This window comes from Mauremys reevesii, linkage group 8 (genome assembly GCF_016161935.1).
Source record: "Mauremys reevesii isolate NIE-2019 linkage group 8, ASM1616193v1, whole genome shotgun sequence".
Classification (NCBI taxonomy): domain Eukaryota; kingdom Metazoa; phylum Chordata; order Testudines; family Geoemydidae; genus Mauremys; species Mauremys reevesii.
The window spans coordinates 64,095,360-64,106,575 of NC_052630.1; the positions used below are offsets into that span (position 1 = coordinate 64,095,360).

Below are 11,216 nucleotides of genomic sequence, written 5' to 3' on the forward strand. Positions count from 1 at the left end.
CGGCGTTGTTGGATGAGGGGAAGAAATCTTCCAGGTCCTCTATCCAGGCCGCCCTTGACTCCGCGGACTCGGGAGCTCGGACCCTAGCCTCAGGAGTGATGATGCGGCGCATCTCCTGGCTGCAGTCCTCCACACTGCCACCGGAGGTGCAGTACACATTGCAGGACCTGCCATTTGACACCCAGGGTCTCTTTTCCGAGAAAACTGATGCCCGGATCCAGACCCTGAAGGACGGTCGCGTAGTGATCCGCACCCTCGGGATGCACACACCGGCACCACAGCACCGGTCCTTCAGGCAGCAACCCTCACGGCCTTTCTCTCAGCATCAGTATCGCCCTTACAACAGCAGGCGACCGGGCGTAAATCACCGTCGTCCATCCGGCAACAGGCGCAACCAGACCCAGGCCCCTACCAAGGCCCCGCAAGGCTCCAAGCAGGCCTTTTGATGGGACGCCCGAGGACGGCCCATCAGTCTCTCCACTGGATCCTACCCTTTTGTTTTGCAACCGCCTCTCCCATTTCTTTTCGGCGTGGTCCCATATAACTACGGACAACTGGGTGCTCCAAACAATCCAGTCAGGATACCGCCTTCAGTTTGTTTCGCACCCTCCCTGTCCCTCTTCAGGGACCCCTCTCACGAGCAATTCCTCTTACAAGAGATCCAGACTCTGTTGAGCGTGGGTGCCATAGAGGCAGTGCCTCAAGACAGGCGGGGCAGGGGATTCTATTCCCGTTATTTTCTCATCCCCAAAGCGAAAGGAGGGCTACGTCCTATCCTGGACCTTCGAGAGCTGAACAAGTATCTGCTCAAGCCCAAGTTCCGCATGGTCACCCTGGGGACCATCATTCCCTCTCTGGATCCGGGAGACTGGTTTGCCGCCCTCGACATGAAGGACGCGTACTTCCATGTCACGATCTACCCTCCCCATCGACGCTACCTGCGGTTCATAGTCAACAACGTGCACTACCAGTTCGCAGTGTTGCCATTCGGCCTATCCACCGCACCGAGGGTGTTTACCAAATGCATGGCGGTGGTTGCCGCAGCCCTCCGCCATCGTCAGATGCACGTCTACCCGTATCTCAACGACTGGCTGATTCGCGGAAAGTCTCGGCGGCTGGTAATGGACCAGATGACAGAAATCCTGTTCCTCTTTCAACGACTCGGTCTTCTCATCAATGCCGAGAAGTCCTCATTGATTCCGTTGCAGCGGGTGGAGTTCATTGGAGCGGTTCTCGACTCCACGTTGGCCAGGGCCTGCCTGCCACGATCGCGGCACCAGACAATGGCCTCCATCATCAGAGACCTCGTCACCTTCCCTACCACGATGGTGCGATCCTGCCTCCGCCTCCTGGGCCACATGGCATCCTGTACGTATGTCACCGCGTACGCGCGGCTCCACCTACGCCCGTTCCAGTCCTGGCTAGCGTCGGTGTACCGGCCGCATCGAGATCCCATCGACATGGTGGTCACAGTCACCAAGCCAACCCTCAAGTCCCTCAGCTGGTGGCTAGACCCGGAGGTCGTGTGTGCGGGAGTCCCGTTCCACCCTCCTCGCCCATCCGCCACTCTGACCACGGATGCCTCAGCGCTCGGCTGGGGAGCTCACCTGGGCGACCTACACACCCAAGGTCTTTGGTCACCCCAAGAGCTCGCTCTACACATTAACATCCACGAGCTGCGAGCGATCCGTTTGGCGTGTCACACCTTCCGCACCCGCCTGCAAGGCCGCTGCGTGACAGTCTTCACGGACAACACGACGGCGATGTTCTACGTGAACAAGCAGGGCGGAGCCCGCTCCTCCCTCCTCTGCAAGGAAGCGCTGCTCCTGTGGGACTTCTGCGTGACCCACTCGATTCACCTGGAAGCGTCCTTTCTTCCGGGAGTGCAGAACACGCTGGCCGACCATCTCAGCAGGTCGTTCCTCTCCCACGAGTGGTCTCTCCGTCCCGATGTAGTCCACACAATCTTCCGGAGGTGGGGGTTTCCCCGGATAGACCTATTCGCCTCCAAGGCGAACAGGAAGTGCCACCTGTTCTGCTCGTACCAGGGTCGCTCGCCGGGCTCCCTGTCGGACGCCTTCCTTTATTCCTGGAAGGATCACCTCCTCTACGCCTTCCCTCCGTTCCCGCTCGTACACCGAGTGCTACAGAAGCTTCGGAGGGACAGGGCCCGTGTCATACTCGTCGCTCCGGCCTGGCCGAGGCAGCATTGGTACACCCTGCTCCTCGAGCTCTCCGTTCGGGATCCCATCCCCCTTCCGTTATGGCCGGACCTCATCACACAGGACTTCGGCAGACTCCGCCATCCGAACCTGCAGTCCCTCCATCTTACAGCCTGGTACCTGCGTGGTTGACCCACGCAGGGAGGGACTGTTCGGCGGCAGTGCAGCACGTCCTGCTAGAGAGCAGAAAGCCTTCCACTCGCTCCACCTACCTTGCAAAATGGAAGCGATTCGCGCTCTGGTGTGACCAACGAGGACTCAATCCATTCGTAGTCCCTGTCCCTACCATCCTGGACTACCTCTGGTACCTTAAGGAGCAAGGTCTTGCGGTCTCCTCCCTGAGGGTACACCTGGCAGCAGTGTCCGCCTTTCGTCCATCTGTGGAAGGTCGGTCCATCTTCTCCAACCAGATGGTTTCCCGATTCCTTAAAGGCCTGGACCGCTTGTACCCGCCGGTGCGGCATCCTGCCCCAGCCTGGGATTTGAACCTCGTCCTGGCCAAGCTTATCGGTCTGCCCTTTGAGCCTCTGGCCACGTGCTCTCTGCTCTACCTCTCCTGGAAGACAGCCTTCCTCGTCGCAATTACATCAGCGAGACGAGTCTCTGAGCTCCGGGCTCTAACGGTTGGTCCACCATACACCGTCTTCCATGGAGACAAGGTGCAGCTTCGACCACATCCGGCCTTCCTCCCTAAGGTGGTGTCGGCCTTCCACCTCAACCAGGACATTTTCCTCCCGGTTTTCTTCCCGAAGCCGCACACCTCACTTCGTGAGCAACAGCTGCACACCCTGGACGTCCGCAGGGCGCTTGCCTTTTACATCGAGCGGACGAAACCCTTCCGACGTTCGACCCAGCTGTTTATCGCAGTCGCTGACCGCATGAAGGGCGAGCCGGTCTCCTCACAAAGGATTTCCTCCTGGGTGACGGCATGTATCCGCACATGCTACGAGCTTGCTCGCGTGCCAGCATGCCGCCTCACCGCTCACTCCATGAGGGCACAAGCCTCGTCGGCTGCCTTCCTGGCCCATGTCCCCATCCAGGACATCTGTAGAGCGGCTACCTGGTCTTCTGTCCACACCTTCGCCTCCCACTACGCGTTGGTGCAGCAGTCTTGAGACAACGCAGCCTTCGGCTCCGCAGTTTTACACTCCGCCACGTCTCACTCCGACCCCACCGCCTAGGTAAGGCTTGGGAATCACCTGACTGGAATGCATAGGAGCAATCACTCGAAGAAGAAGAGACGGTTACTCACCGTAGTAACTGTTGTTCTTCAAGATGTGTTGCTCCTATCCATTCCAGACCCGCCCTCCTTCCCCACTGTCGGAGTAGCTGGCAAGAAGGAACTGAGGAGCGGACGGGCCGGCTGGGGTATATAACAGGCGCCATAGCGGCGCCACTCCAGGGGGCGCCAGCCGGCCCGCCGGAGTTGCTAGGGTAAAAAAGTTCCAAAGAGCCGTGCACGCGCAGCGCGCACACCTGACTGGAATGGATAGGAGCAACACATCTCGAAGAACAACAGTTACTACGGTGAGTAACCGTCTCTTATTTAATCATTCATCAATAATTCTTTGTGGAATTGTTTAATCAACTTTATTTAGAATTGTACTAACTGCATATTTTTCCCCCTAAAAATAATCCTCTATATATTCTCCTATAGAAATGTACTATTAGAATATTTTCCTCTAAAAATGAGGAAAATGCACATTCACCTATGTCTTAACACTTCTTTATTTGGCCATTACTAAGATTTATGTAAACTATTAATGTACTAACTGTCATTTTTCTCTAAAGATGCATATTAGCCTCTCTTTATTTTTCTGTTAAAACTTTGTACACTTGTTTACTAGACTTTATTTAGAATTGCACTAAATATATAAAATGTTTTCCTGCTAAAAGGAGGAAAGGGCAAGAAACATATTTCTTTCATTCTAATGCATGTAATAAGAATACATTAAATAGAAGGGCAAAACTTTTTTTCAAAATGCCCACCAGTGCCAGAAATTCACATTTCTAAAAATGAGATCTAGGGATGAGAAATAAGGCAAAAGAAGCGGGTCATAAAGCAAAAAGGTCTCAGGTAAACCTCTCAAATTATATGATCAGTACAAGTAAAGCTTTTTTACTAATCGTGTTAATTTGTAACCTTAGTGTTTTCAAAATTTTAACTTCTTTGCCCTAATCCCACATCCCTTTCTATGAGAAGAGAAGCAGAGAGAGGAAATGGGAGCTGGCATTTGAAAGTAAATTTCAGTTTATGAGTTTGGCTTCTCTATTAATTATTTTTAAAATCCACCTCACTGAGGGACCTTTCCAAAGGGCAAAGCTTAGCTACATTTATGAGTTCATCAGTTATAGGGACATCAAGAGACTCTGTCCTCAGATACATTCTTTTCTTTCTCCCCTCATTTTTTTACTATTCACGCCCATTTATCTCTCTAGTGTCACTCTGAGTTTCATATTCCACTCCTTTGGCCTGTATTAGCCCAGCTTCTATTTAGTCAGTGTCCTGTTCTCATTATTGTATCCTCGGTCTTGCTCTTCTCTCAATATTCAGATGCCACGATAATGTCATAATTCACAATAGTCTGAGACAAGTGCTGGGTGCATCAAATGCCATACATGGTAATATGGTCATGGAGAGAATAGGTACTGTACATGGATGTACTCCTCAGTGACAAAAAGCAGGTTGATTGGTCCACATGAGCCTCAAGAGGGGAGTGGTTAAAGCAGAATGTTGGGATTAGTAGGGCAGAGATGATTGACCCAAAATATCTCAAACTAATCTACATTTTCTGCTTGAAAAGCAACCTGAAATCAGGACTTGACAAAGCTAGAGTAGCTAGTTACCTATTTTGCCATCAGTTCCATAGTGTTAGTTGTTAATAAACAAATATCATGCTGCTTCAACTATAAGATAAAACTTTTAGTCTTTCGTGTTCAATTCCAGTATCAGGCTGATTCTTTTTTGCTTTTCCCTTGGGATTTTTCCGGTTCTGTCAGAGCATATTGATAGCGCTATTGTGTAATATTTGTGATCTTACAACATTTATTATAAATAATCGCTGATGCAAATATTCTCTATTTCTATACTTACTTTTAGAGGCTGCTGGAAAGTGTGGGCCCCCACCTACTACTGATAATGGAGACACCATTGAGTTTGCACAGCAAGTATATGAATCAGGTTCAATGGTGCAATACAGATGCAAAAATTTACATGTAATGAAGGGATCTGAATTTGTTCGCTGTGAGTCTGGCCAATGGACAAACCCACCAGTTTGCTTAGGTAGGTACAAAAATGTATTATATAAAAAAGAACTGTGGTGAGTATATGTTTTCCATATTATGAGCCCAATTCTGATGTCACTTGTACTGGTGTAACACCACATTAATTCCATCAGTCTCAATGGAGTTACTCCTGATTTAGACAGGAATATGTTAGGGGAAGACTCTCCTTCTTTTTAGGGATATCACTGCAGATTTTTTTTTTTAAAAAAGATCAGGAAATGGCAAACAGCCATGCCATTATAAGTATTTAGAATATACCCCCAAAATAATCTCAGTTAAAACCTGTAAAAACCCACTACAATAAAACCAATGTTTACTGTAAGTGAAAAGATGTATTCAAATATATTTTTAGTTGAAAAGCTTTCAGTTAGAGTTGATGCTATGAACTACATTTCAGTAGCTTATGGAATGGCATGAGGAATATTGATCATTGCTCTTTAGAGCTAGGAGTAGACATGATGCTGGCATGAGCAGCAGCGGATTCTGCTTTTGCTTAGGGGGAGCTTTAATGGCATAAAACTAATGCAATCTGGTCTACACCAGTGTCTTTCTAACCTCCATATGCTCAGAGTGAGAGAAGAGAATGGCTGCTTTGTCCTGGACCTGACTTCACATCTTGGGAATAACCTGACATGTCCCCGATCTCCCCTGCCTTGTCACCTAAAAAAGGGGTGGAGGATGACAATGGGGAGCTTGAATTGCTAGTTTTATACCAGCAAAGAGCATCCCTCCACATGGAGAGTAATCTGTTGACCAGGTATAGTTAGATTCTGGCCCATTTGCATCAGCTGAGCAGGGCCGCCCGGGGGGGGGGGGGGCAAGTGGGGAAATTTTCCCCAGGCCCCGGGCCCAGCAGGTGCCCCCATGAGAATTTTTCAGGGCCCCTGGAGCAAGGTCCTTCACTCGCTCTGGGGGCCCCGGAAAACTCTTGCGGGGCCCGGGCCCCGGAAAACTCTTGCGGGGCCCGGGCCCCCAGAGCTTCTTCGCTCCCAGTCTTCGCTGGCAGGGGGTCCTTCCTCTCCGGGACAGAAGGACCCCCCTGCCGCCGAATTACTGCCGAAGCGGGACCTGCCGCCGGAGTGCAGCCGGGTCTTCGGCGGTAATTCGGCGGCGGGGGGGGGGCGTCCTTCCGTTCCGGGACCCGCTGCCGAAGTGCCCCGAAGACCCATGGTGGGGGCTGCACTTTGGGCACGGGTCCCGCTTCTGCTGTAATTCGGTGGCAGGGGGTCCCCGCCATGGGTCTTTGGGGCACTTTGGCGGTGGGTCCCGGAACGGAAGGACCCCCCGCCGCCGACTTACCACCTAAGCGGGGGCCCCCCGCCGCCGAAGACCCCGGAATCCTCTGGGCGGCCCTGCAGCTGAGTGTCACAAAGGAGCCACAACGTAAAATGGAATCAAATCCTGTCTTTCTCTCTGTTCATCTACACTGGTCTCCTCTGAGTCCCTTTGCACAATATCATACAGTTTGGTGTGAAAGCCTCCTCTAGGGTTCTTTTTTGTTCTCTCAGCCATTCCTCCTCTCCTTTACTTTTCAATCTTGTCAGAAAATATTTCCTTGTTTTATTTAACTATGTAAAGCATTCGGGAACAGGTTCAGTGTCAATATAGTTAGGGTACGTCCAGACTACCCGCCGAATCGGCGGGTAGCGATCGATTTTGCGGGGATCAATATATCGCATCTCATCTAGACGCGATATATTGATCCCCGAACGCGCTCCTGTCGACTCCAGAACTCCACCGGAGTGAGTGGTGGTAGTGGAGTCGACGGGGGAGCCGCGGACATCAATCCCGAGCGGTGAGGACGGGAGGTAAGTCGGGATAAGATACTTCAACTTCAGCTACGGTATTCCCGTAGCTGAAGTTGCATATCTTACCTCGACACTGCCCCCCAGTGTGGACCAGGCCTTAGTGATTCAAATTTCCAATAATAGATCCACATGTACATAATGACATTACATATTTCTTTTTCCAGAGCCATGTACAGTATCCCCAGAAGAGATGGAGAAAAACAATATTGAGCTGAAATGGAGGGAGACTGCTAAATTGTATGCAGAAAGTGAAGAATTTATTGAATTTAAATGTAAACGCGGATATGAAAGGGATCCAACATCTTCTTTATTTAGAGTACAGTGTATGGAGGGGAAATTAGCATATCCTAAATGTAAGAGAAGACGTAAGTGATCTCTAATTACACTACAGTACTGGTGAATCATCTGACTATAAAGATGTCTTAATTTTTACTGAGGAATTCTAGGGTTTAAAAAATACAAAAATGCGTGGCAGAGTGGCACTATTGTGATGGGCACCATATAAACTCATGGGAAAGCAAGGATCCTAACCCAGACTTCTTGCAAATGGGGGTAAAGAGATGCAGCTCACAAGCAAAGTGACCACACTATTACTTGAGTTGGGACAATCACCCTCTGACATCTGGGCTTCTGTGGGCTACAGACAGGATAGAAACATTTTGCAAAGTGTCTTGTCTTACCCAATTTCTCTGGCTGGCCCAGTTCCTCATCCAGGAAGCTGACTTCCATTGTGGTCTGCAGTCCTTTGATATCCCTCTGAAGCTGATTTTTGGCTCCTAAATCCTTGCTTCAGCAAGCACTGTTAACAGATTACATGTTAGGCAAAGCTCCACTAGTCTCCTCTACTTCCTGGGAAACCATCTGATCCATGGGAGTCAGTTTGCTTGTCATCTCATTTATCTGCCTTGCCATTCCAGAGTGGGAGTAGCAAAGAATCCTGTGGCACCTTATAGACTAACAGACGTTTTGCAGCATGAGCTTTCGTGGGTGAATACCCACTTCGTCAGATGCAAGACTTGCATCCGACAAAGTGGGTATTCACCCACGAAAGCTTATGCTGAAAAGTGTCTGTCAGTCTATAAGGTGCCACAGGATTCTTTGCTGCTTTTACAGATCCAGACTACACGGCTACCCCTCTGATACTTGACAGAGTGGGAGTGTTGCAGCTGGGCTTCTCAGTCTGCCCAGATACTTAGTAGCTGCTGCCTTGAGAAAGATTTAGGCCAGGTCTATACTTATAAGGCGACAGCAGCACAGTATCAAGTATTTGCATGACACAGCCCTTGTTATTAACAAAGAATGGACACAAAGTCCTGTTTCTCTGAACAGTTGGCTCAGACAACAGGCTCAGTTGGCTCAGACAACAGGAGGCAGTTTCCTTGCTCACAATTCCAAGCCTATCTTTACATTCACCAGTCAGCCCAAAAAGATCTTTTCTGTCAGGGCCATGCTACCAATACGCCTATTGCTGTCTCTCCATAGCTTTCTGGCATGCTCACACATTCACACGTGCATGCACACACACTCCATCCCTCCCTCATTTAATCCCCAGCCCTCTCATTGTCAATCCCTAGAGAAACCACTCAACCAGATTTGCTCTAGCCTTTGCCCACACCTTGCATATGGTCTAGTCCATGGGCAGTGGTTTCCATTGTGTCAGCTATCACTAGACAAAGGGGCATGTAACTGCTTCCTCATTTAGCCTGAATGAAAGATAAGTATCATGCCCATCAGTTTCACTGAGGTCTGTGACTGCCCATCGATCAGACCTGCTTATGGCGAGCTACTCTATCTCCAGTACAACAATACTATCACATTTATGGATGAAAAAATCTATTTTGTCTTACATCATTCTAGTTCTCCTGTCTTCTGATCAAGAATATTCATAATTGCTGATCTTCCAATATTAGGATGACTATATCATTGTGGCAATTCCCACATCACCTTTTGTAAACTGGTGTGAGAAATGACACCTCCTTTCTAGCATTATGGGAACAGAAGCAAATAATTCATGCATACATATGAAGAAGGCTGGCTGGAACCAGCTGATAAGAAGTCATGGAACGAAACAGGTTCAAGATCCCTGTTCCAAAAATCCCATCACCTTCAAATGCTAATAACTACACCATGGATACTGATAAAATACAGTAATATATATTCAATCAATGTATGGTTTTCTGTGCTACTTTTAAGTTCCACTTCAAAATAAGTAATCATTTTTAATATGAAAAGTAGTTGAACCATCGCAGTTCAAGGGTAACTGCAATAATATTTGATGGAGTTTGTTCCCATTTACTTTCCAAAAAAGGTTAAAACCATCCAGTATAAAAGTTTTATGCCATTCTGTTGAAATCAATAGTCTAATCCTGTGCAGTCCATAGGGGAGTTGCATATAATATTTGTTTTAAAAAATTGACATGTACTAAACTGATTTTCTAGTGTTTGTTCTCTCTCTGACAGGTACTTCAGGATGAATAAAAAGAAGCATCAACCAGATAATTTTAACTGAGATCTGAGGATCAGAACCCACTGACTAGTTATTTGTAATGTTCACACATTATGTCGTTTGTCAGTATTTTAGCTAAATTGATTACATGTTTCAGTTCAGTCACTTTTTTTATCATTGGTCACAATGGTTTAAAATATACAGTCATAAAATAGTAACAACAGATGGGCAAATAGGTTCACACTCAGATCAAACTACAGCTTTTTATGATATTTAGAAAAGGAAATTTTAAGGGAAATCGTACACATCTGCACATCCTGAATTACACACTTCCTGCTCGCTGAAACAGAAAGCAGTAGTATTTCCCTCTGGCCCAAATCAGGAACTCCAGGAAATCTCATTAGAAACATTAATCTTGGGAGATTTTTAGCCCAATCACCACACCAAAATGTTTAGGATATGCATGGAGGCTTTTTTTGAGTTCTGCCCATCACTATTAGCTGTTGGTGATCATTCTTCCAAATATTTTAGTCCATGTAACCAAAAAATGATCCTGTCATCTAGCACAGTTGTACAGAAAACATTGACTTCTCTGCTTAAAATTTAAACTTAGTGTCTTAATTATGTCTCCTTTTTAAAATTAAAGATTTGCATGTTTCATTTACCACTCTTCTTAAAAGGTCTGTTATTTGGACTTTTTCGGATTTTTTATTAACTGCATTATCTGTAGTAAAGCGAGAAGAAATCTTAGGATTTGTAGAAAAATGGAGACAAAAATGAAAGTCTGCGGCTAATTTGAATATCAACATGATACATGCATTTGACAGTGTGTGAATAAATTGTCTATTCCTATTTTCCGCTGTATGCAATAAACTGGAAATTAGACTAGTGCTGTGACAGAGATGAATCATTATCAGATTCCACCCAGACAAATACATGAAGATGAAGTGAAGATTGAGGGTATGCCATATGTAGGGAATGGATCAAATTCTGGACCTGTAGCATACACCAATAAGCACACTTACACTATAAAGCTGAAAAAACTGTGAATATATTTTCCCCAAAATTATGTGAATATTGAAATTTTTCACGTTATTGCAAGACTGCTTGTAGCACTTATGTTACTGATTCTCCTAGTGGAATCCACAGTCCTAATTTACTCACCCAGCCTCCCTATTCAATGCACGGGGAGAGTCAGTGACCCTAGGTATAGGAAAAAAATGAGTTCTCACTCTCTGGGGTTAAAGCAACAAGTCAGAGGCAGTTTATTTCGAGCAACTGCAGTTAGTTGGGAGAGTACACATGGGCCTACCTCTCCTGAGGTAGGTCTCTGTTAGATTAAACAATTAAGGCAAGCATTTATACCTTTTTGTGACATACGGTAATGATCAACAACTCCATTTTGTTTATACATATTCCTTTCTGATATCTTACTTTTCTCAGCAATTTCTGCTA

General features: G+C 47.2%; 1 protein-coding gene across 5 annotated transcripts in view; it reads left to right on the top strand.

Annotated features, from left to right (window-relative positions):
• CFH (complement factor H) overlaps positions 1-10,382 on the top strand; it is a 120,868-nt gene extending 110,486 nt beyond the window's left edge. For 4 of the 5 annotated variants that reach the window (XM_039484114.1, XM_039484117.1, XM_039484118.1 and 1 more), the window contains 3 exons: positions 5,323-5,505; positions 7,480-7,680; positions 9,776-10,382. In XM_039484114.1, the coding sequence (XP_039340048.1) occupies positions 5,323-5,505; positions 7,480-7,680; positions 9,776-9,789 (398 nt within the window). In that variant the 3' untranslated portion in view covers positions 9,790-10,382. The remainder of the gene's footprint in view (positions 1-5,322; positions 5,506-7,479; positions 7,681-9,775) is intronic. The other variant, XM_039484115.1, reaches the window with a different exon arrangement.
• Positions 10,383-11,216: the final 834 nt, after the last annotated feature.